Source organism: Micromys minutus, assembly GCF_963924665.1.
Source record: "Micromys minutus genome assembly, chromosome: 4".
NCBI lineage: Eukaryota > Metazoa > Chordata > Mammalia > Rodentia > Muridae > Micromys > Micromys minutus.
In genome coordinates this window covers 3829841-3855315 of record NC_137973.1, presented here as the reverse complement: position 1 = coordinate 3855315, position 25475 = coordinate 3829841, and the positions used below count along the sequence as shown (strand labels likewise).

Genomic DNA, 25475 nt, shown 5'->3' with positions numbered 1-25475 from the left:
ACACACACACACCACAAACCAACAAACAAAATAAGACAGCCCTTATAATAAGAATAAACAAATGAACTGCTGGAGGAATCACCATCCCTGATCTCAAGTTGCATTACAGACCACAGTAATGAAAAAAAGCACAGTATCCCACAAAAAACCCAAACATGTAAAATGCAAACAAACTGAAGACTCAGACATATGGAAGCCATATAAACACACTGGGGAAAAGAAAATATTTTTCAAAAAATTCTGCTGGTCAAACTGGATGACTGAATTAAAAATCCAAATATAACCATACTAAACGCTCTGCACAAAACTCAACTCCAAATGCACCAAAGAACTCAACTTAAAACCAGACCTGATAAAAGAGAAATTGTCAAATATCTCTGAACTCACTGGCACAGGAAAAGACTTTCTGAACAGACCACCATTAGCACAGGCACTAATATAAACCATTAATAGATGCGACCTCATGAAACTGAAGCACTTCTATATGGAAAAGACATCATCATTCAGACAAATTCAGGCAGTCTACAGAAAAAAAAAAATTTTTTTTTACCAATTATACATTGATTAGAGGTTTAGTATCTGAACTATATCTACAACTAAAACCAAGCAAACAAAGAACATTGAACATCAAGGAAACAAATAACCCAGTCAAGAGTGGGTTGCAGATTAACTAGAGTTTTCAAAAGAAAACACAAATAGCTAAGAAACATTAAAGATATGTTCAAGATACTTGCCATCAAAGAAAGAAAAATAGCAGCTACTTGGAAATGTCATCTTATACCAATCAGTAAGGACATGATCAATAAAACGAAGAACAGCTCGTGCTGGTGAGGCTGTGGGCTGAAGGAACAGTCACCCACTGCTGGAGAGACTGCAGACTTGTACAGCCTCAATGGAAGTCAGGAAGCTGGGAATTCTTCTACCTCAAGATCAAGCCATACCACTCTTGGGCATATATCCAAAGGACTTTTCACCCAGCCACAGACATGCTTGCTAATCCATGTTCACTGTAGCTCTATTCGTAACAGCTAGAAATTAGTGACCACTAAAAGGCTTGTGACTATGTGGTCCATTTCCACAATTGAATATTATTCAGCTATTCAAATACAACGAAACTTGCAGGTAAATGGATGAAGCTAGAAAAAAAGACATAGCAAGACAACGCAGACCCTAAGGACAAATATTGCATGTTGTCCTGCGGATTGCTACTCCAGAAGACTCAGCATGTGCTATTAGACACGGGACTGACGCACATGTGAACTCGTGCAGACCAGACCAGCAAGCACAAGGCCCGCACAGGTTCCTGTCTGACAGCATGGAGAGGAGGAGGGAGCGCCGGCCCCACCGTAGCCCCGCCATCTGCACGGATCACCTGCTGGCGAGGGGAAAGGCATGCTCCCCAGTGCAAAGGCTCCGGAGCAGGCCGTATGCGCAGGAGTAGTTGGCCAAGACCAAACATACTCAAGGGTAAATTTTTAGACTTTTTGTCTCATTTTGCTTTAAGTTTTGTTGGTTTTTTTCTTTTGCTTTGTTCTTGTTTATTTGTTTGTTTGTTTTGGTCCTACTGGTCTTTTCCTTACTAATTTTGATCTCCATTTCTGTGTTTTGTGAAGAGTCTGTGTGTGTGTGTGTTTCTTGTTTTTGTTTGTTTAAGACAGAGAAAAACAGAGCATACAGTTGGGTGGGGCAGCAAATGAGAAACTCTAAAACATGATCAAAACTTGCTGGATAAAATAAATAAATATAGTCAGAAAAAGAAAAGAAAGCCCACCTAAAAGAAAAATTCTCTATGAAAATAAATGTCATTTATTAACTTTTATCTCATGTACAAAACAAGTCTTTTTAAAAAAAAAATACAAAGTCCTTACGCTTTAAGGTTACCTATATAAGTGTAGATAAAACAAAAAAATATATTTATGGCAAGCTGAAATTGTGTTTGCTGTTTTGCTTTTGATGAAATAAGGGCTAATCCTATATTTAAATATGTGTTTCCCATCTTCCTACCTTCCTATCGTATCTTACCAACGATTTAGGCTACTGAAGTATCAATATGTCTCTATGTCTCCATTCTCTGTGCTTCTTCGATCGTCATTCTACACGATGGCTCCTGGCTGGCAGTAGGTGACAAGCATGCCTCCTCTTCAGAGACAATGACAAAACCAAGGAGCAGTCACATACAGGTGACAAAGTGCATGCCAACTCATAGAAAAATGGAGTATAAATTCCAGGAAATTATTATGATTCAATCTTGAATTATAGTCATGACATTTCCCAATGTCATTGGCATTCACCTGAATCCACAAAGAAGCAAAGCAAGAAAAGCCTTTCACAAACACCCTGAACAGCTATGCATTTGCTGAATACAAATAGGGCAGGACCCACTGTGAGTGAGGCTGCATGCTGAGAACAGAACCTGAAGAGCCAGGGGGCATGCTAAAACCACTGCAGATGTGATTTACAGCAGACAGCCATCCGTAGGCATGCATGCATTTAGTGCTAATAGAAAACATGGATGCCAGCAAGAGACATATTGCTTCCATTTCTTCTTTCCTGACATAGAAATCATTTAACGTATAGAATATAATGCATATGCTTGAGTACCTTCCAGGAGATTTATAAACATCTCTAAGTTATGCACAGTGGTAAAGTAAAAGTGAAAAGCAGTATGAGAATCTTGGCTGCATGACTCATTTTGTGTTTTAATCATATGGCTACAATTTGATACAAAACATGGGACAACTGGTAAATAACATGGTCACACCACTGAGCGAGGCCCTGTAGGTAACACAAGGAAAGACAGCCTCAGTTTCATTCTTTAAAATTCTGACAAATTTAAATAAAAAGACTTAGCAAATACCAACTGTGCTGATCAGTTTTCATCAACTTGGCACTAACCTCAGACATATCTTGGAAGAAGAAAACTTAATTTGAAAAAAAAAAAAAAATGCTTTCATAAGTAGGCAAGTCTGTAGGGAATTTTCAAGATGAGTGACTGATGTGAAGACCCGGCCCACTGTGGGCAGTGTCCTCCCGGAGCAGATGGTCCAGGATAGTATAAAAACTCAGGCTGAGCAGGGGAGTAATCAGTTTTCCTCCAAGGCTTCTTTCTCTTCAGCTCCACACTCCAGGGTCCTGCCTTGAGTTCCTATCCTGGATTCTTTCAATAGACTTTGGCCCAGGATATGTAAGCCACATATTCTTTCCTCCACAAACTGCTTTGGTCATGGGTTCAATCACCATAAAACTGCAGCTAACAAACAGAAACAGAAAGGCAAGACACTGCATGATCAGCTACTCAGCTGTTTTCAATTGCTAATGCTATAGGAGATCAAAAGAGACATCACTATTCAATGCAGAAACAAGACATAACATCATGTAGAAGACAGCTCTAGAAGTATATAAATAACCACAAGAATGGAATGGGTAGTTTATTTTGGTTAGTGGGAAAAACAAACAACAAAAATGTTCTATAAACACACTGAACAAGCATGGGCTCCTCTTGTTAGAATTTTACTTTTTATATATAGAAATCAGTTATTTATTTATTTTTTTGTTATGTATATCACTTCACCTTTATCTTCTTTCTTTTTCCCTTTTTTATTGGATATTCTCTGTATTAATACTTAAAATGTTATCCCCTTTTCTCAAACTCCCAACCCCCCATCCCCTGGCATCCATGAAGAGGCTCCCTCTCCCAACCACACTCTTGCACCTCAGCACTTTGGCACTCCCCTACAGTGGGAAAATGCACCTTCACTGGACCAAATGTGTCACTGCTCACATTGACACCAGACAATGCCATCCTCTGCTACACATGCAACTGGGGCCATGGGTCTCTCCATGTGTGCTCAGTGGTTGGTGTTTTAGTTCCTGGGAGCTGTGGAGGGTTTGGTTGGTTGATAATGTTATTATGGGGTGGTGGGGGGAGGTTTGCAAACCTTTCAGTTCCTCAGTCCTTTCTCTAGCTTCATTAGGGTGCCCATGTTCAGTCTGATGGTTAGCTGCTAGCACTCTCATCTGTATCAGTGTGGCTCTGGCCAAGCCTGAGGTGGATCCAAATCAGGCTCCCGCCTCTAAGCACTTCTTGGCATCAGCAACAGTGCTTGGGTTTAGTGGCTGCATATGGGATAGATCTCCAGGTGAGGCAGCCTACTGATGATCTTTTCTTCAATCCCTGCTTCTCTATTTGTCTCTTTATTTCCTCCTGTGAGTGTTTTGTTCTCCCTTCTAAGAAAAACTGAGGCATAAACATTTGGCCTTCCTTCTTTTTGAGATTCATGAAGTCAGTGAATTGTGTCTTGGGTATTCAGAGCTTTTAGAGCTAGAATTCACTTATCACTGAGTGCAAACCATGTGTGTTCTTTTGTGACTGGGTTACCTCACTCAGAATGATAGCTTCTAGCTCCATTCATCTGCCTAAGAATTTTATGAAGTCATTGTTTTTAATAGTTGAGATGTACTCCATTGTGTAAATGTACCACAATTTCTGTATCCATCCTCTGTTGACAGACATCTAGATTCTTTTCAACTTCTGGTTATTATAAATAAGGCTGCTATGAACATGGTGGAGCATGTGTCTTGTTATATGTTGGAGTGTCTTTTGGGCATATGCTCAGGAGTGGTATAGCTGGGTCCTCAGGTAGTATTATGTCCAATTTTCTGAGGAACCTCCAGATATTTCCAGAGTGGTTGTACCAGCCTGCAATCCCACCAGTAATAGAGGAGTGTTCTTTTTTCTCCACATCCTCGCCAGCATCTGCTGTCATCTGAGCTTTTGATCTTAGCCATTCTGACTGGTGTAACTAGAATTGTGCTGACTTGCATTTCCCTGATGACTGGTGTTGAACATTTCTTTAGGTTCTTCTCAGACATTCAGTATTCCCAATGGAATTCTTTTTTTAGCTCTGCACCCCATTTTTATATAGGATTGTTTGCCTGTCTGGAGTCTAACTTCTTTAGTTCTTTGAATATAATGGATACTAGCCCTCTATCAGATGTAAGAATGGTAAAGATCTTTTCCTATTCTGTTGAATGTCATTTTATCTCCTTAACACTGTCCTTAGCCTCACAGAAGCTTTGCAATTTTATGAGGTACCATTTGTTGATTCTTGATCTTAGAGCACAAGCCATTGGTGTTCTTCTGTTCAGGAAATCTTCCCCTGTGCCTATGTGTTCTAAGCTCTTCCCCACTTTCTCTTCTAATAGTTTCAGTGTACCTGGTTTTAAGTGGAGGTCTTTGATCCACTTGGACTTGAGCTTTGCACAAGGAGATAAGAATTGATTGATTTGCATTCTTCTGCATGCTGACTGCCAGGTGAACCAGCCCAATTTGTTGAAGACGCTGACCTTTTTTCATTGAATGTTTTTAGCTCCTCTGTCAAAGATCAAGTGACCATAGGTATATGCATTCATTTCTGGATCTTCTATTCTGTCCCATTCATCTACCTGCCTGTCTCTGTACCAACACAATGCAGTTTTTATCATGCTTGATCTGTAATACAGCTTGAGGTCAGGGATGGTGATTCCCCCAGAAGTTCTTCTATTATTGAGAATAGTTTTCAGTATCCTGGGATTTTTATTATTTCAAATGAATTTGCAAATTGCTCTTTCTAAGTCTACAAAAAATTGAGTTTGAATTTTGAAGAGGATTGTATTGAATCTGTAGACTGCTTTTGGCAACATGGCCATTTTTACTATGTTGATACTTCCAATCCATGAGATTGGAAAGTCTTTCCATCTTCTGAAACTTTCAATTTCCTACTTCAGAGATTTGAAGTTCTTGTCATACAGATCTTTCAGTTGCTTGGTTAGGGTCAGACCAAGGTATTTTATATTATTTGTGACTATTGTAAAGGGTGTCGATTCCCTAATTTCTTTTTTAACCTATTTATCCTTTCAGTAGAGGAAGGCTATTGATTTGTTTAAGTTAATTGTATATCCAGCTACTTAGCTGAAGTTGTTTATCAGCTGTAGGAGTTCTCTAATGGAATTTTTGGGATCACTTAAGTACACTATCATATCATCTGCAAATAGCGATATTTTGACTTCTTCCATTCCAATTTGTATCTCTTTGATTTTCTTTTGCTATCTGATTGCTCTGGCCAGGACTTCCAGTACTATATTGAATATGTAGAGGGAGAGTGGGCAGCCAGTCTAGTCCCTGATTTTAGTGGTATTACTTAAACTTTCTCACAATTTAGTTTGAAATGAGCTACTGATTTGCTGTATATTGCTTTTACTATGATTAGGTATGGGCCTTGAATTCCTGATATTCCCAAGACTTTTAACATGAAGAGGTGTTGAATTTTATCAAATGCTTTCTCGGGATCTAATGAGGTGATCTTGTGTTTTTATTTTTCTTCGAGTTCATTTATATAGTAGATCATGTTGATGGTTTTTCCATATATGAAACCATCCCTGCATCCCTGGGATGAAGCCTACTTGATCATAGTGAACGATCGTTTTGATGTGTTCTGAATTCAGTTTGGAAGAATTTATTTTGCATCAATGTTCATGGGGGAAATTGGTATGACATTCTCTTTCTTTGTAGGGTCTTTGTGTGGTTTAGGAATAAGCATAATTGTGGCTTCAATGAATGAGTTGGGTAGTGTTCCTTCTGTATCTATTTTGTGGAATAGTTGGGAAAGTATTGGTATTAGGTCTTCTATGAAGGTCTGAAAGAATTCTGTATTAAACCCATCTAGTCCTGGGCTCTTTTTGTTTGGGAGGCTTTTGATGACTGCTTCTATTTCTTTAGGGATTATGGGACTGATTAGATGGTTTATCTGATCCCGATTTAACTTTGGTACCTGGTATTTGTCTAGAAAATTGTCCATCTCCCCTAAGAATTTCCAGTTCTTGTGAGTATAGGATTTTATAGTAGGATCTGTTGATTTCTTGAATTTCCTGCTTCTGTTGTTGTTATCCCTTTCATTTCTGATTTTATTATTTTTGGAAACTTTCTCTGTACCCTATAGTTTGTCTGGCTAAGTGTTTATCAATCTTGTTGATTTTTCTCAAAGAACCAGGTCCAGGTTTTGTTGATTCTTTGTACATTTCTTTTACTTCTACTTGATTGATTTCAGCTCTGAGTTTGATTATTTCCTGTTGTCTACTTCTCTTTTTTTTTTTTTTTTTTTTTTCTAGAGCTTTCAGGTGTGTCAAGCTGTTAGTGTATGCTCTCTCCAGTTTCTTTTTGGAGGCACTCAAGAGTTACGAGTTTTCCTCTTAGCACTGCTTTCAATGTATCCCATAAATTTGGGTACGTTGTACCTTCATTTTCATTAAATTCTAAAGTCTTTGATTTCTTCTGTTCTTTCTTCCTTGACCAAGCATTGTTAGATTCCATATGTATATGGACATTTTGTTGTTTTTGTTGCTATTGAAGACCAGCCTTAGTCCCTGGTAATCTGAGAGAATGCATGGGATTATTTTGATCTTCTTGTATCTGTTGAGGACTGTTTTATGACCAGTTATATGGTCAATTTTGGAGAAGGTACCATGATGTGCTGAGAAGAATACATGTTCTTTTGTTTTAGGGTGAAATGTTTTGTAGATGTCTGTTAATTCCATTTGGTTCATAACTTCTGTGAGTTTCATCGTGTCTCTGTTCACTTTCTGCTTCCATGATCTGTCCATTGGTGAGAGTAGGATGTTGAAGTCTCTATTATTGTGTGAGGTACAACATATGTTTTGAACTTTAGTAGAGCTTCTTTTATGAATGTGGGTGCCCTTGTATTTGGAGCATAGATGTTCAGGATTGAGAGATCATCTTGATAGATTTTTCCTTTGATGAGTAAAAAGTGTCCTTCCTTATCTTTTCTGATGACTTTTGGTTGAAAGTATAATTTATTCTATATTAGAATGGCTACTCCAGCCTCTTTCTTAGGACCATTTGCTTAGAAAGTTTTTTCCCAGCCTTTTACTATAAGATGAGATTCCTATATGTATCAAAATGCTAGATCCCGTTTATGTATCCAGTCTGATCACCTATGTCTTTATTTTATTGGGAAATTGAATCCATTGATGTTAAGAGATATTAAGGAATAGTGATTGTTTTTTCCTGTTATTTTTGTTGTTAGAGGTAGAATAATGTTTGTGTGCTTTTCTTCTTTTGAGTTTGTTGCAAGATTATTTTCTTGCTTTTCCTAGGGTGAAGTTTTCCTCCTTGTAATCTTGTTTTACATCTATTATCCTTTTAGGGCTGTATTTGTGGACAAATATTGTGTAAATTTGGTTTTGTCCTGGAATATCTTGGTTTCTTTGTATATGGTAATTGAGAGTTTTGCTGGATATAGTAAATTGGGCTGGCATTTATGTTCTCTTAGGATCTGAATGATGTACATACAGGATCTAGCTTTCATAGTCTCTGTTGAGAAGTCTGGTGTAATTCTGATCTGTCTGCCTTTATATGTTATTTGTCCTTTTCCCCTTACTGCTTTTAGTATTCTTTCTTTGTTTTAAAAATTTGATGTTTTGACTATTATATGTCAAGAGGAATTTCTTTTCTGGTCCAATCCATTTGGAGTTCTGTAACCTTCTTGTAAGTTCATGGTCATCTCTTTCTTTAGGTTAGGGAAGTTTTCTTCTATAATTTTGTGTGTAAGATATTTCTTGGGCCTTTGAGTTGGGAGTCTTCCCTCTCTTCTATACCTATTATCCTGTGGTTTGGTCTTCTCATTGTGTCCTGGATTTCCTGGATGTTTTGGGTTAGGAGCTTTTTGATTTTTGCATTGTCTCTGACTGATGTGTCAATGTTCTCTATGGTATCTTCTGCCCCTGAGATTCTCTCTTCCATCTCTTGTATTCTATTGGTAATGCTGGTGTCTATGACTCCTGACCTCTTTCTTAGGTTTTCAATCTCCAGGGTTGTCTCCTTTTTTATTTCTTTATCATTTCTATTTTTGTTTTCAATTCCTTCATCTGTTTAGTTGTGTTTTCCTGTACCTCTTTTAAGTGATTTTTGTGTTTTCTCTTCAAGGGCTTCTACTTGTTTACCTGTGTTCGTCTGTATTTCTTTAAGTGAGTTATTCATGTGCTTTTCAAGGCCCTCCATCATCAACATGAGGTATGATTTTAAGTCCAAATCTTGTTTTTCTGGCATGTTAGGATATCCACTACTTGCTGTGGTAGAAGATGTGCATTCTGATGTTGTCAGGTTGTCTTGGTTTCTGTTGGTTAGATTCTTGTGCTTGCCTCTTGCCATTATCTGTGATGCTAGTTGATGTTGTTGTCTCTTACTGGAGCTTGTCTTTGTGGGTCTGTGGGCCCGTGGGCTCGTGAAAGACTCCTTTGGGTGTTCAGCTGACTGTTGGTGGGCTGTGAATCCTGATGGCAGTTCGCCTGCTCTGGCTTTGGACACAGATGGAAGCTGGAACAGTTTGTTCTCAAGCAGCAATGTGATACCTGTGCCCTGAGAGTTCCCAGAGGTTTCTCCCCGGATAATCAGTGGAAAGAAAGTGGGACCTCACCCATGGGCTCAGGAAGGAGAGCGCTCCTGGGGCTCCTTTAGGTGCCCCAGTTATTTTCTTAAAGTTAGTCCTATCAATACAATTTCAGGCTGAGCCTACTGCTCAATTCCTTATTAGTCAAACCTCCATTTTCTCTCAAAACTTTCCAAATTGAACTATAACCCTTAGGTCATTTCACTTATAGTATGCTATCTTTGCAGAGAATCTACTACTTAGTATGCTTTCATTTAAGAAAATTCTGCACTAAGAAGGACATTTGCTAATAGATATCCTTGATCTTTTAAAAAGATACTTGGTTTTCTGAATTAGCAAGGATTTATCAGGGGACTAGAGAGATGGGTCGCTCTTAAGAGCACTTGCTATTCTTGAAGCTGACCTGTGTTCAATTCCCAGCATACCTACTAGGCAACGCACTCCATAGTAACCCACTTCCGGGGATTTAATGTCTTCCTCTCACCTGTGAAAACACTAGGCACATACATACCTGAAGGTACTCATGCTACACATAAAATAGAAACAGATAATTTTCTCTTTTAAAAGGACGTAACACACAGTGATTCAAATGCATATGAATCTCTAAACTTAGGAGAATCCAAAGCCTACCCCCTCCTAAGGGTTTTCATTTTTTTTAAATACAAAATAAACCTAGAGTTTATAGAGCTCCTTAATCAAAACAACCTTTTCATACCTCAGTTAACATCATCACCAATAATCATCAATTCTTAGAAACAGTGGCTCATGCTCCTAATTCCAGTCCTGAGGAGGTGGATGCAGGATTCATGTTCAAGACCAGTGTGAGCGAAACAGTAAGATCACGTCTCCAAAAACAGAAAAGAGAGTGAATAAGAAAACGTGTACCAGGCAGTTACCCTATAAAGGCCAATGCTCCAGTAGATACAGTTAGGTCTCAGAAAGTAAGATACAAACACCTATAATGTACGATATGTTCTCCAACAGTCTGCAGAGCACTGCCTGTTGTGTATCTACCCATTTCTCCTTCCATCCACTCACCTTCTCATCTACTTAACCATTAATCCAGAAGCACAAAATATCACATGCAAGATACACAAAAACGTCCTGTATGTAGTCAGTAATAAAACTATCTGAAACTTTGATTACATATAAAGTAACTATATTTTATTACTTATATTATGCCTTGATGGGGAGACATTTCAGGGCTGACTGCAGAGAGATGCGATGTTGTTAGAAGCTAAGGTTATTTTGTTAGAATGTCACTGTCATCACTACAGTAACCTCACCATTGCAAGAGGTGGATGTCCCTTATCCTGACCTGTGATAGGAAGAAAAATATGGTGAAAATTTTTGTGAAAATCCAAATGACTTTAACTTACATATCATTTCAGATCTTTATAGAAAGTCACTGTTAATTTCAAAGGAAGATGTGAAGACTGCAGGCTGTATACCATGCACAAGGAAGGTTCGGTTCTGCTGCCCACAAACAACAGACAGGAGAGAATCCCACAGTGTCACCACATGCTTTCATACCTGTTCGTAAGTGAGTCAACTGAATATTACTAGATGTTAGGCACCATGCTAAATATAAAGAACAAAACCGCAATTTTTTGGAATTTACATTGCAACCAGAAATGCAAACACCAAACAAGTATAGCTAAAGACTGCCATAAAGGGACAATAAAAGAAGCAAACACCAGGACTGGCAAATGTTTTATTCAAGATCTGTTACCTCAGCCAAGCCATGAAAAGACAGAGAAAGGGAGAATGGTTGTGTGTAGTATAAAGAAGATGTAAGCATGCAGCAGGTACAGCAGCGATGTGCACTGACTGAGGTCGCCAAGTAAAAACTGGTTTGGACAGGGGCAAGTCAGCCAAGGAGGCTGCAGATGTCCAGACATGACTAGAAAGCAGACACACAGATTCAAGACATTAAGAAAACGAAAACCAGGAAATACCACTACTGAATAAGAGAGCAGATTACAAACTGTCTTTGTGTGATGTAGCTTTGATGGTTTATATTGATTGTTGTAAATATTGCTTTTATTTCCTCAGATGAAGTAATAAGAGCTGTTCTCAAGCTGTGCAAACACAAGGCTTAGGCTGAGCCCAGAGCATTGCCTTCTCTATTCTAACCATCTCTAGGCCTAGGCTTGGAAGCCTCTGGCCTCCATACAATCTCATCTTCCAGCCTGACTGATTCGATTGGCTTCTCTTGGCTTCTGACTGAACTGTTCTGTTGGCCTGAAACTAACTCTGGCGATCTGTTCTAATCTTCTGACTCTTTCATATTCTCGGGCTTACTCTGTCTTCACTTGTGTTCTGCTTGTTCTCTCTACAGCCTGTCTCTGTAAAACTGCCATGGTAAAACTGTCTCTCCCTCTCCCTCCCTCTCCCTCTCTCTCTCCCTCCCTCCCTCCCTCCCTCCCTCCCTCTCTCTCTCTCTCTCTCTCTCTCTCACACACACAACCTCTTTCTTCCTTTCTTTCTTTCCCTCCCTCTCCCTCTGTTCTTTCTTGTCTCGTATAAACTGGGTGTATCCTATCTCTGACATATTCTGCCAAATCTTTGTCTGATTTGTCACTTTGCCCCTCAATTACACATTTTAAACATGGCTGCTTCCTTCTACACATTTCAATGTTAAGGATTAAAGGTACGGGGGCTGGAGATATGGCTCCGTGATTAAGAGCACTGACTGCTTTCAATTCCCAGCAACCACATGGTGGCTCACAACCATCTGTAATAAGATCAGATGCCCTCTTCTGGTGTGTCTGAAGACAGCTACAGTATACTCACATAAATAATAATAATAATAATAATAATAATAATAATAATAATAATAATAATAATAATAATAAATCTTTAAAAAAGAATTAAAGGTACATATTAAGGACATGTCTGTATTCCAGACAGATCATACTCTAATTCAGGGCACGCCTGCATTCTGGCTGGATCATATCTTTAGATGTGACCCCTTGCCAGAGCAGCCGTGATGCTTGATTAAAATTCATCTACAGATTCTTCACTTGACATGATCTAGAATCACCTTGGAGAAGAATATTTGGGATAAGTTAACTGAGGTGGGAAGACTCACCCTCAATGTGGGTAAAACATCCTGGACTGCACACAAAGGAGAACAGGAGCATTCCTCAGCCTCTGCTTCCTGGCTGCAGGTCGAGAGACCAGTGCTTTAAGTTCCTGCCACCAGGAACCCCACCATCACAGACTTTACCCTCAAACTGCACACCAGTAATAAACCCTTCTCCCTAAAGTTGTCTTTGTTTCTTATCACAGCCACAGAAAAAGTAACTAAAACGCCAGCAAATGAAAAGTCAGGATAAAAAGGACCAGACTTTATTTCTGTGAGAGGAAAAGCTGAACAGAATCAGGAACACAAGGATGTCAGCTTGGGATGATAAAAACAGGTGACAGAGAAAAACGTCCAAGTGAGGTCTACAATCATCTCTGTGGAAATACAGCCAGTAATGGACACCAATTCAAGCCCAAACACACTATGCTGCTTGTCAGACTGGAGTCATCAGTAGCTGGCAGGGAGGTGCTGTCCTCTCCTAGACACAGTTCCCACAAGGACTGAACTGGAGCAAGACTAATGTGACATGGGGCTGGATACACCATGTGCAGAGAAACAGCCAGTGCAGAACAGCCTCGGAAGTGCAACAGAAGTGTGGTACAGTGTGGTGCAGGCCTGAGCCGAGATGTTTTACAAGTTCCCTGGAGTGACTAGCTGTGTGTGTGTGTGTGTGTGTGTGTACATATATATGTATATATAATGTGTATTATGTTATATATACATATGTATACTATAAGACAAACATGTGTTTTATAGTATACATATACTATATATCATAGTATATAGATTATACATGTGTATACATATATATACATATATAACACATATATCTGTATTATGTTATAGTATATATATACATATGTATACTATAAGATAAACATATTTTATAGCATACATATATTATGTATCATAATATATAGATTGTGTGTGTGTGTGTGTGTGTGTGTGTGTGTGTGTAAGGCACTGACTAGATAAGTGACAACATCACAATGAGAGAAGTGTGCTAGCTTTGGCAGAGTCTCAGCAATGAACACTGATGTCTACATATTTCCAGACCCATGTTTGAATCATGAGAGTAGGTGTGGAGGTAATACCATCATTAGTGGAAAGACGGTAGTCAGTAGTATATTACTTCCTTTTCTATTGCTGTGACCCTGGCAGCGATAGTTTATTTGGCTTACAGTTCCAGACAGACATGGTGGAAAGGCACAGTGATCAGAACATGAATGAATCTGTGAGTTTGTGTCCTCACCTGCAAGCATGAAGCAGAGTAAGTCAACTGGGATGGGGTGGGAGCCCAGTGACATGCTATTCCAGGAAGGCCATTGTCTCTGAAACCTCCCTAAACAGCGCCACCAACTGGGAAGCAAGTGTTCATACACCTGTGCCTATGGGAGACATTTCTCATTCGTACCACCACAGATACCATGCCATTAACCTTAACAAAACATAGAAAGGACAAAAAGGAGGATGACAATTCCCCCAAGCATTAAGCAGCCTGCCTTCCTTTCCTGTGAAATGATCAATTCTTTGACCATTTTGCAGATGAAGAACTCAAGGACCAGAAAAATCAAGAAGCAAATCCTGAGCTTAGGCCAAGGCAGAGCCTGTGAACTGACCCTCGTGCTGTGCACTGATTCCCTTCCACTGTGTTCTCAGAATAAACGAGATTTAACCTGATCGGTCAGGACTCAGCCCAACAAACCTTATATTTTTGTTGTGATAATAATTAAGGTTAAATAAGAGACATACAAGGTAAAAATACATACACACAAATATAAAATATAAAAATATAAAATACTGTTAATTTTAAAAGTTTGAGGGATAAAAGAGTACCTTTAGAAAGACAGAAGTAGAGAGGAAAATGTTTATTTTGGTAACCATGTTGCTACAGCAACATCATTACTATCCTCAGAAGAGCTTTCACAGTTATAGTGGTAATAAAATAAATACATGTATACATAGGTCTATCAGTACTGGTGAATAAATATCAGCCTGCATAATCTTGCTAGATCTGGTGATGGGGAAACCCATGTAAACGTTATTTATACTGATCACAAAGTATCTGTTGCTTTCTGCTTACTGTCTGGTTGTGCGACAGTGTCGGCTCTGCCTCGGGACTCAGCAGTGTGGATGATGTGGGACTGGGACCTGAGAACTTCGTAACATAAACACATTTAGTTCAAAGCTGATGAGGTGCAAAGTGCTGGAATAAACACATCAGCTTCCTATTCCTATGCCTACAATGAAACGCAATAGAAACGTCTAGGCCACGGGTCTACTAGAATACGTTTTGAGCAGCATAAAAGGAATGGATTCTTTTCTAGATGGCTCCCCACAGCTAGTGCTAGTCTGCGATTTCCTGCAGAGACTCCACCTTGACAGAAGGCTGACCAGAGATTTGAAGTGGTTCTCTTAAAACCCCACCCTGAGAGAACTACAGGTCTGTATCAGTTCCATCTTGCTTTTTCCAAATGAGTTATCCAGTCATGTTAACATGTGTGTCTTAGCTATATCCACAAAGGCCAAAACGTGCTTCAGAAATACAAGCAGCAGAAGCCTGGGTTAAGGGGTCGAGACAACTCAGCAGCAGAGAACTGGGTTCAGCACACACGTGGGGGCTGCTGTAACTCCAGTTCCATGGTGTCTGACGTCACATATGCATGCCTCTGCCAGTTCTTTCTGCCCATAAACTTAAAAGTATTTCTATGTTAGTGTGTCCCCAAACGCTGGGTTTAGTCTGTCTCTGGACATATGGTATAGTCCTGTGTACTTTCCTTGCGCTAACTGCTTAACTTCACTTATAGTTTGCCTAGCAATGACAACTGCCAACTACGATTAAAGTATTTTTGATATTTTAAGATTTTTTTAAATAGATTTTTTTCAGATACAATGGTATTTAATAATTATAAACATGAATGAAATAATACTGACCATATTCACCCCTTGTTCAAATGTAAACGTTCTGGAGACAGGTCACTGGGCATGTTTGTGTGGCATTATCTTGTTTGATAACTGGAAAGACTTATCTTGCCTGTGGGTGGGACTATTTTCCTCAGCAAGCCCTTTGGGTAGCACTAGTTCCTCAGCAAGGCCCTGTGGGTGGGACTAGTTCTTCAGCAAGGCCCTGTGGGTGGGACTAGCTCCTCAGCAAGGCCCTGTGGGTGGGACTAGCTCCTCAGCAAGGCCCTGTGGGTGGGACTAGTTCCTCAGCAAGGCCCTGTGGGTGGGATTAGTTCCTCAGCAAGGCCCTTTGGGTGGGACTAGCTCCTCAGCAAGGCCCTGTGGGTGGGACTAGCTCCTCAGCAAGGCCCTGTGGGTGGGACTAGCTCCTCAGCAAGGCCCTGTGGGTGGGACTAGTTCCTCAGCAAGGCCCTGTGGGTGGGACTAGCTCCTCAGCAAGGCCCTGTGGGTGGGACTAGCTCCTCAGCAAGGCCCTGTGGGTGGGACTAGCTCCTCAGCAAGGCCCTGTGGGTGGGACTAGTTCCTCAGCAAGGCCCTGTGGGTGGGATTAGTTCCTCAGCAAGGCCCTTTGGGTGGGACTAGCTCCTCAGCAAGGCCCTGTGGGTGGGACTAGTTCCTCAGCAAGGCCCTGTGGGTGGGACTAGTTCCTCTGCAAGGCCCTGTGGGTGGGATTAGTTCCTCAGCAAGGCCCTTTGGGTGGGACTAGATCCTCAGCAAGGCCCTGTGGGTGGGACTAGTTCCTCAGCAAGGCCCTGTTGGTAGGACTAGTTCCTCTGCAAGGCCCTATGGGTGGGACTAGTTCCTCTGCAAGGCCCTGGACTGTATAAAGTAGAGAATACAAGCTGAGTACTAGCTTACATCCATCCCTCTCTATTTATGATTATAGATATAATATGACTAAGTGTTTCAAGTTCCTGCTGCCTTGATGTACTGCCCATGACAGACTATACCTTGAACAGTAGGCTAGCCTAAGTTCCTTTGATCTGAGTAATCTAGAGTAATCTATCCAGCAACAGAAAAGAAACTAAGATGACTCTTTATTCTCCTTATCCTCTCAATCCTCTTGCTAGTTCCTTCTCCACAATGAGCTCCCTTCTTTCCCGCATGGGGAGAGAGGAGGGAATGTGTGTGCTCTTGCAGTATCTCTGACCCTCTCTCTCCCTTGGTGCTCACTGAGCCCGGAGTGGCTGGTAGAGAGAGATGTCTCACTAAGAGCTGAGGACTCTGTGAGTCTCTCAATTAACAGTTGCCCTGTGGAGGAAGGAGGGTCCTCTGACCCACACTGACAGCAACACTAGTGTCTGACCTCACTCTGGGTCAGTCTGAGTACCCGTACATCCCAGTAATAATAGTTCTTATTATTTTAACTGTCCAAGTTTCTCAAACCAACACTTAATATGACTAAAAATCAACTCCGGGTTTTATTGAGGAGGAGTTTTGTTTTTTTCTTGCATCTAAAAACTTCAACAATGGCAAGACTGAAAGGTGGGAGGGAAGGAAGCAGATGGAGCCTGAGAAACACTAAAGTGATAAGGTCCCTGGCTTTCTTTTGTTCCTCCTGCTCCACACACAGTGCTGTACAGGTTTCCTTCCCAGCTCTGCCCATGGCCACAGAGAAGAAAGCCAACTGAGAAAAGGGTGGCTGATCACAGAAGACATTTTTAGCAATACCTGTCTTACTGTGGCCAAACACAACTGAAAAACTCTATCTGTCCACCCTATGGTTTTGTAGGACAGAGTTTGAAGAGTCACCTTCCACACAACTTGACCCCGTCACACAGGGGTGTGCTCCAAGTGGAGAGTCAGTAGGCTGAGCTGAGAACTGATAGGTTAATCCTCAATTCCAGAAACAAGGCTCTAGTGTCCCTCACAGAGCAGTGTCAGCAAGGCCAATGGGGAGGCGAGGCACTATCCCCAAACTGTCCAAGACAGAACAGGATAGTACAAGCGGGTAGAGGTAAACATGAGACTTTCTATGAAATCTCTGTGCTCACCCAGAAGCAGACACTGAGGGGCATGGAAAGAGCACCAGTGAACACTCCTGCCAGCAGGCCCAGAGCACCACTGGGATGGATGAGGCAGCGTGGCTTCAGTGGGGCTAGCTCAACCTGCATCCCGGCTGTCTTCATCAAGGATTAAGTGGCTAGAGGCAAGGTTAACTAGCATTCTACTTCCTCTGCCCCTCAGTGGAAAGAGAGAATAGAAGAGGCAAGCTTTTGGCTCTAAACCATAGCTACAAAGCAATGTAAACCCTTGGATTCCCTGAGGGAGATGATTTTACATCCCACTGCAAAAAACATAGAACATATAAGATAGTGACCTTCTTTTCCCAGAAAGGTTCGAGACTATGGGGATAGATACAGTTCCTCTCCACCAATCTGATACAAGGCCGAGTAAACCAGGGCCTCATTTTTTTTCAGAACAGTATCAGCAGGCCCAGTAGAAAATGGCCTATACATTGTATTAGTCAGGGTTCCTCAGATAAACAGAAGCAATGGGTTAAATGGAAAGAGACAGAGAAAATAAAATCCACTATGAGGAATTAGGTCATATGACAATGGGAGCTAATAAGTCCATGATGCCTGCTGTTAAGTTGTGGACCTAGGAAGGTGGCAGTGTACTTACCTCTGGTCAACCCCCAACACCCCACAACCCTCTCATTCTCTGCGCACAGATGAGCAGAAGCTCTTGTCCAAGGGCAGAGAATAAATACTACACACCTCAAACACAGAGGAGTCTCTTTCTCCTCAGATGGCACAACCACACTTGGGTAAGGCCCATCTTTACTAATACGGGCACTAACCTTTTAGAGAAACACAGACACACTGAAGATACTTTTGCCAGCTTTTGGGTAACCCCTCTCTGTCAGTCTGACGGAACTGAACTCTACAGACCCCGCCATGGGAGCGCAGTCAGCAGAAGCAGAGCAGGGAGGGAAAGGCGGCCGAGACGGAAGAACCACCTGACAGGAGCTGCTTGGCAGCTAGTACACAGACAGTCGGACGTTAGTCTCTCCAAACAAAGTGCAATACAAGTATAAAACTAAACATTATTCCGAAACTAGCAGTATAAAATGAAAGAACAGAATGAAGGCAGGATAAGAAAATGGGAAATTACAAAAACACAAGTCGGGAAAGGAGGTCACCAGGCTAAAGTTGGGCTGAAGCTTCAAGGGAGCTAAAAATCAAGAATCCCAGCACAACTAACATGTATTCCACAAATTAGCAACAGAAAGACAATTGTCTTTATTTTCAAATTAAGATGCTAAGCTAGCAATAGGCAGAGCTCCAGGCCTGATGTACGCCCTTGAGGAGTGTTACCCTCCTCTCCCTGAGGTTTCCTATTTCTCCTGAACTGTTAAGTTTCATTTACAGTGAAGATACTCTAACTTCCTGCACCTTTTGCTCAAGAGTTTCATCTTATCAATAGCAATCCTGTCTGCACATTAAATCTCAAACCTGGGACAAATAGCCCAGGTGCTATTTAACATATCCAAGCAGATCTGGCTGCCATGGTTTCTTAGCATCACTTACCTGTTACAGGGTTTGGGGTATACCAGGGCCTCGTGCCCTCCCCCACAAGGCTACCCTTCCGCCAGAGGCTCTTCTCTATATAATCTGACCTTCCCCTTTCTGGCCTGTTCTCTCTTGGCAGCAGAACCAGGTTCCTCTCTCCACCCCTCCCCCACCCCCTTACACAGCTCAGGGTCAGTTCAGCGCTCTCCCAGACGCCCCAGCCTCAGGCTATGCTCTCCTTTTATCTACAGTAAACCCCCACCGCTACCTAGGAGCAGTCCTTCCTTTTTATTTATTTACTTTGAATTCACATACCAGGAACCACCCGGTGACCTCACTTGCATTCCTTAGCAACCTTTTCAAGATAACAACTTCAGAACTCAGCAAAGCCCTAAGCATGGCTCTCCCTGTGTTCTCCAGGCACACCATTCTTCCCTGACTCATCTTTCTAGTGGCCTCGGTGCTCAAGCCCTATGTTTAAAATGTGCTTTAATAAAGTACAGTTCTGGCTCACCCTGAGATTTATGTCTGTGCTGAAGCCACAGGTTGGCTTTACCTGAAGAAAGGTCTCTGAAAAGAAGTGTCGGCTGCTAAGAATGGCAGGATGGACCTGCACCTCCACCCACACCCCACACAAGTACTGATGAACCGCAGAGAATGGTATCAGCAAAACTTTAAGACTTTACCCAATGTGACTGAGGGAGGAAGGGGAGGGCACCTTCAGAGCTCAGTGAGAAGATAACAAAAGCGCTAGCCATAGGATTTCACCTAGGGAAAGCTATGTCTGACAAGTGGTTACCATGGAAACCTGGATGGAGGATACAGGCTCCGGTCTTACAAATGTGAGTATGCAATTATCCCTAAATTATAAGGTAAGACTTATAAGCCTATAATGAAATCCTAAACAGAAGTATTTTGACCAATAACCAGATAATGTGGCTCTTCAATTCTCTGGAATTAACAGCAGCTGTGATCAGCCACTTCCCCCATGACAATTTTAAACGCAGATATACCAGATATATAGCATTCTAGCTGGCCAAGTAGTATCGTCAGCTTACTTATTAGATTTTATAGCTTGGACTTCATTAAATTAAAAACTTCTATTCACAAAAACAAGATAGAAATTGAAGACAAGCCACAGATTGGAAGAAAATAATAGTAAAAATATCTGATATAGGGCGTCTATATTTCCTAAAATATATAACCAACTATTGAAACTTAGCAATAAGAAAATAAACTGTTTACAAACTTGGCGAATACCCAAACCTGGGCTCAGTGGTCAAACACTTGCCTGAATTCACAAAGCCCTCGATTCACTTTTTGTTTAAAAAAAAGAAAATTCAAAAGGAGCTATAATATTATTAAACACAAAGGATAAATACCAGTATGTTTAAGTTATTTAGAAAAATTAAAATTTCTAAAGTTGACATAAGAAGGGGCTAAAATCAGTAAAAAGCAGTAACGGTGGAGGAAACAAAATGGGTCATCACAGCCCTTCTGCCAGACATTTGAGAAACAGGTGCAGGCCTGCTGATCCCTGGGCTAGCCAAGGCAGGCAGCTGCCAGTTTAAAGAAAGCCTCAACTACAGCATGCATGTGCCTTGTATGAGTGTGACATACGACTGTCTCTAGACCACGAGAAAGCTACGAACCAGCTTCCCCTATGGATACATATGCAAAACTATGTAAAGTACTAGTCAGAACTCTATCAGAAAAACAAAGTTATTCATAAACTTGTAGACATCCCTGCTAGCATGAGGGAAAGACTGGGTCCTTCTACATATCCCTGGCTATACTAGAATTCACTATTTTATATATATATATATGTGTGTGTGTGTGTGTGTGTGTGTGTGTGTATACATATATATATATATATGGCCAGGCTGGCCTTAAACTCACCTAGTGCTGATGGGTAGGACAAAAGTGGTCCACTAAAATGGTCGCAATAATGTCCTAAAGGATAGTCTGGGCTCAGCTAGTAATCTGACCCAGTAAACAGACTGTTACCTAAACTCAGCATTCCTCAGACATCTTGCAAAGCTGGTTTCTGTTTGTCAGGAAAACCCATTATTTCTGTCATCTGCTCCCTACTACCTCAATTGGGCATCTAGCTCCTGACTAATGCAAACAAGCCTGCAACATACCAAAGTCCTCATGCTAGTCTCCAGGCTATTCTGGCTCACACACACACACACACACACACACACACACACACAGGCACACGCACCACTGCCGCCGCAACACATCTCTTTAAAACTGTGCAGGCTTTTGCTGTTCTTTGCCGCTGAGAGAAAGCATTAGCAGTTCAGCCCCCAGTTTGGTAGTTTCACTGTATCTTCACTTGCACTGGGATTGAAAGCGTGTGCTACCATGCCTAGTAGTATATATCTATGTTTTAACTTTCAATTTCATTCTCATGGAAAGTAATACTTTAACGCTTACTATGCTCACAGAAATGCATATATCTAAGTGATTATTTTCAGAAAACTAGTACAGAGTATGTATAGCTATGACAATTTATAGACAGACACACAGATAGATAGATATTGTATATATTTGTGTATATACAAATTATGTGTATATTTGGTCCCCAGGACCATATGAACATATATCCCAGATCAAAATACTTTTTGCTAAAAGTAGAAGTATAGCTTCTTATTAGGAATCAAGTTCTTATTTACGGCACTAACAAACTAATGCCAGGCATGGGAGGCAGGAGGAAGATCAGGAGTTCAAGGTCATGCTTGGTTTACATAATGAAGCCAACATGGACTGCAGGAGACAGTGTAAAACACACAGTTCAAGTTTGCTCTCAATTCCTGTGATGAAGACCATGACAAAAAGCAAGTTGGGGAAGAAAATGGTTAATTTCAGACTACAGTTTCTATTTTAGTCCATTATGAAGGGAAGTTAGGGCAGGCACTCAAGGCAGGAACCTGGAAGCAAGAACTGAAGCAGAGGCCGTGAAAGCTTACTCTTGCTCACTGCATGCTCAGCCTGACTTCTCATACAGCCCAGGACCATCTGCTGTGGGTCGTACCACCCACTGTGGGCTGGATCTCCCTCTTCAACCATCAGAAACTGCCTAAGAGATTGTCTAACATACCAATCTCTGGGGGACATCCTCTCAGCTTTAGTTCCCTCTTTTGTCTTCAAGCTGACAGGCAGACAGACAGACAGACAAACAAAAAACAAACAAAAACCTAACCAACACAGGTCAGGTGATGACCCCATCACACTAAAGGGAGAGGGCAAATAGCACTTATTAAAGGGCAGCGGTCATTCTTGATTTAAACCTTTAAAAAGCAGGAACAACTTTCTCGTATTGATAAACAGAATCTTTAAATGTCTAGAGTGTAAAAACACAGCAGACAAGTCCACACTGGATGAGAAGGAAGACACGGAGGGCCTTCGAGTTTAGCGCTCATGTACCAGTTCAGCTTAACAAAGCCAGAGGCGGGGACAGGAGGAATCGGAGTGAGGGGATCGAGGGAAAGATCTCATTAGATACGTGATGGGGTTCTGTGCATATTATACATCTTCAAGAAAACCAACTGCAAAACACACAGCTAATAAAACTAGGCAAAGGAGCTAGATATGTAATCAATGTATAAAAATTACTTTCATTCAGAAATATTACAACACTTAATAAAGAAAAATCTCATTCCCCCATAGCAACAGTAATTACATACAAATGTGTAAATATAAATTTTTATTGACAAGGAGTAAACAATTGTATAAAAACTATAAAATTTTCTTGAGAAGATTCAAGAACAACTAAATAATTAGAAGGGAAACATGAAGATTTTTATAAAAATATCAAATCTGAAGATATGTAATTATTCTAAGAAAGTAAATGCAAGCCCAGTCTAAATCTTAACATAAAATCTGAACTGATTGTAAAATTCTAAGATACACTATACTAAAGAAGGGAAGACTTGTCCAGCAAAGTATCACAGCGAAGTTATCCTAAAGATAAAGTAGTTAAGTGTGGTGCTGAATGGTTGGGAGGCAATAAATCACTAGCACCAAACAGGGTCCAAATTAAACCAGAAACCAGAAACGTGTCAAGTCAGCTGTATTTCAAATTAGGGGACAAAAGAGGACATAGTTAATCAAAGGTATCAGGATAACAAGGTAGACGTTTGGAAAAAAAAAAAAACATAAGAGTAAAAATCTACCTCACATCATAAAAATTATATAAAAATTCATAGCAAATATTTAGACCAAACAGCTAACTCTACACCAATACTATAAAATAATACCATACAGTTTCTTCCTTGTAGTTTTACACTGGAACTGTTGCAGTTTTCCTTCCAGTTCTGGATATTTTACTTGTCAGATTTACATTTCCCCTTCTGACAACAAAAATCTAATTTCTCTTAGTGATCTCTCTTCCTCTGCTGTAAGTCTTCATAGAACTGACGACCAAGGCTCTTTCCTGTCTCAGGCTCCAGAGGTAGGGATCAGGATGGTCACAAAACTCAGAAGAAACTAATGCATGCTCAGACGTGAACTGAACAGTACAAGGAAGGAGAGTGGGGTGGAGGCATATGTCCTACAAAAAGACTTAAACAGGGTGTTGCAATATCCTTTTCAACCCAATCGCCAATTTGTTGCATTTTCCTCTTCAACCCAAATAAACCCATTCAAAGAAAACACAACTCAGTAATTAGGAAAACAAACTTCGGTCTATGTTGGGCTGACTCACCACCACACTCTCTATTCCCCTCCTAAGAAATTCCTCTCACTTGCCGTGAACAGTCCTCTTGTTCCCGATCCGAGGTCCTCTCCTCCTCTGACTCCTCCTCTTCCGTTTTACTCCCTGACTCCTCCTCTTCCGTTTTACTCCCTGACTCCTCATCTTGTGTTTCCTCTCCTTTTTCCCTGCCTCCTCTCCCTGTCTAATGATGTATTTTGCCTTAACATAAATCTACAACAGGGTCTGTCTCCCATCCTTTACAAAGTCGGAGGACCTGAATTTCCCATTATTTCAACAGGTTCCCACTGCATGTTCTTCCAGTGAACTCCTTTGTGTTGATGCTGTGTAGCATGACACAGAACCTTAGCAGAATTTGACACAGTATGGAATTTTTGAAAACAAAAATCATATAACAAAAATTGTAAGACTAGGCAAAAAGATAAGCAACCATGAGAAAACATTAAATATTATATTAAAAACTCCGTAGACTGGGGATATAGCTAGTTGGTAGAGCTTGCCTAGCATACATAAGGCCCTGGGTTTGATTTCCTGGCACCACATAACCCTGGTGTGGAGACACATGCCAGCACTGGGAAGTAGAGACAGGAGAATCAGAAGTTCAAGTTCATCCTTTGCTACATGAGACTGTGCCTCAAATCAATAAAACGCCTGTAAACACATGACCCAATAGAAAATTGGACACTTTATGTGTACAGGTAATCAGCAGACGAAGAAATATCTGATCTCTACACTTAAAACAAAAACTCTCCTTCATTCACAAAAAAGAAATATAAAATAAATATCCAGGAGGAAACATTTTTTTTCATGTAGGCGACTAAAACAAAAGGGTGTTGATATTTAAAAAGTATAAAAGATAGACAATTCCTAAATACTTGATCAAACATAATTAATGCTGTCTTCTCAAAGGACATTTTGGTTTAATAATCATCAAAATTTACTGAAATTTACTTTTTAATTTTTGTTTCTGAGACTTATTCTATGGAAAACATTATGTTCAAAGGCACATAACCATAAGTAATAACTATAATGATAAATAGAAACAGTATCGATATGAAAAAGTGACATGATGAATGATGATATATCTGTAAAATAAAAATAAAAGGACACGGTCCCAGGAAAGAGCAAGGTGTTTGCATGAATGTTGTGTGTGCAACAATCCCAGTGCACATATTTAAGTGGCAAAGTCACAGGCCACAGCACTTCATTGTTAAATATTATCAAAAGATACTAAGCCGCAAATATAGCAGAAATGTATTTACAACAGAACCACAGCAAAAGACACAGAAAACAGATTGCTGTCCTGGAATTCTCAGTGCTTCTGTGGAAATTACAGGCATGTGTTACCACACCACCAAATCTACTGTTTGCTTTAAAACTAAGTAAGAGATAGGAAGCGTCCTCCAACCTTTCCTGCTTGGACTCGCTGTCAGCTTTATACTGCTCCAACTCTTGGCTAAGGGACTGCAGCTTTTCTTGAAGGCTCTTTTCTCGTTCTACACTTCCTTGATAAAACTTCATTTCTTCTTGCACTGCTTTCAGTCTTTCTTCCATAGCCTTAAATTCATGAAGAATTAGATAGCTGACACCACAGTATTTACAAACCGTTTCTTCAGGAGACATCTAGGAAACAAAACATGTATTTATTGAAATGTATGTTTTTAATTGTGAAAGCCAAAATTCAACTAAAGCTGTTATGCAACCATGCTGTGGAGACAGAGAGAATGCACAGTCTGCTACGC

General features: G+C 40.6%; 1 protein-coding gene across 1 annotated transcript in view; it reads right to left on the bottom strand.

Annotated features, from left to right (window-relative positions):
- Positions 1–25475, bottom strand: part of LEKR1 (leucine, glutamate and lysine rich 1) — a gene marked incomplete at both ends in the record, with an annotated part of 166823 nt that overhangs the window by 123696 nt on the left and 17652 nt on the right. The window contains one exon of the mRNA XM_080915557.1: positions 25142–25356. Within this exon, the coding sequence (XP_080771683.1) occupies positions 25142–25356 (215 nt within the window). The remainder of the gene's footprint in view (positions 1–25141; positions 25357–25475) is intronic.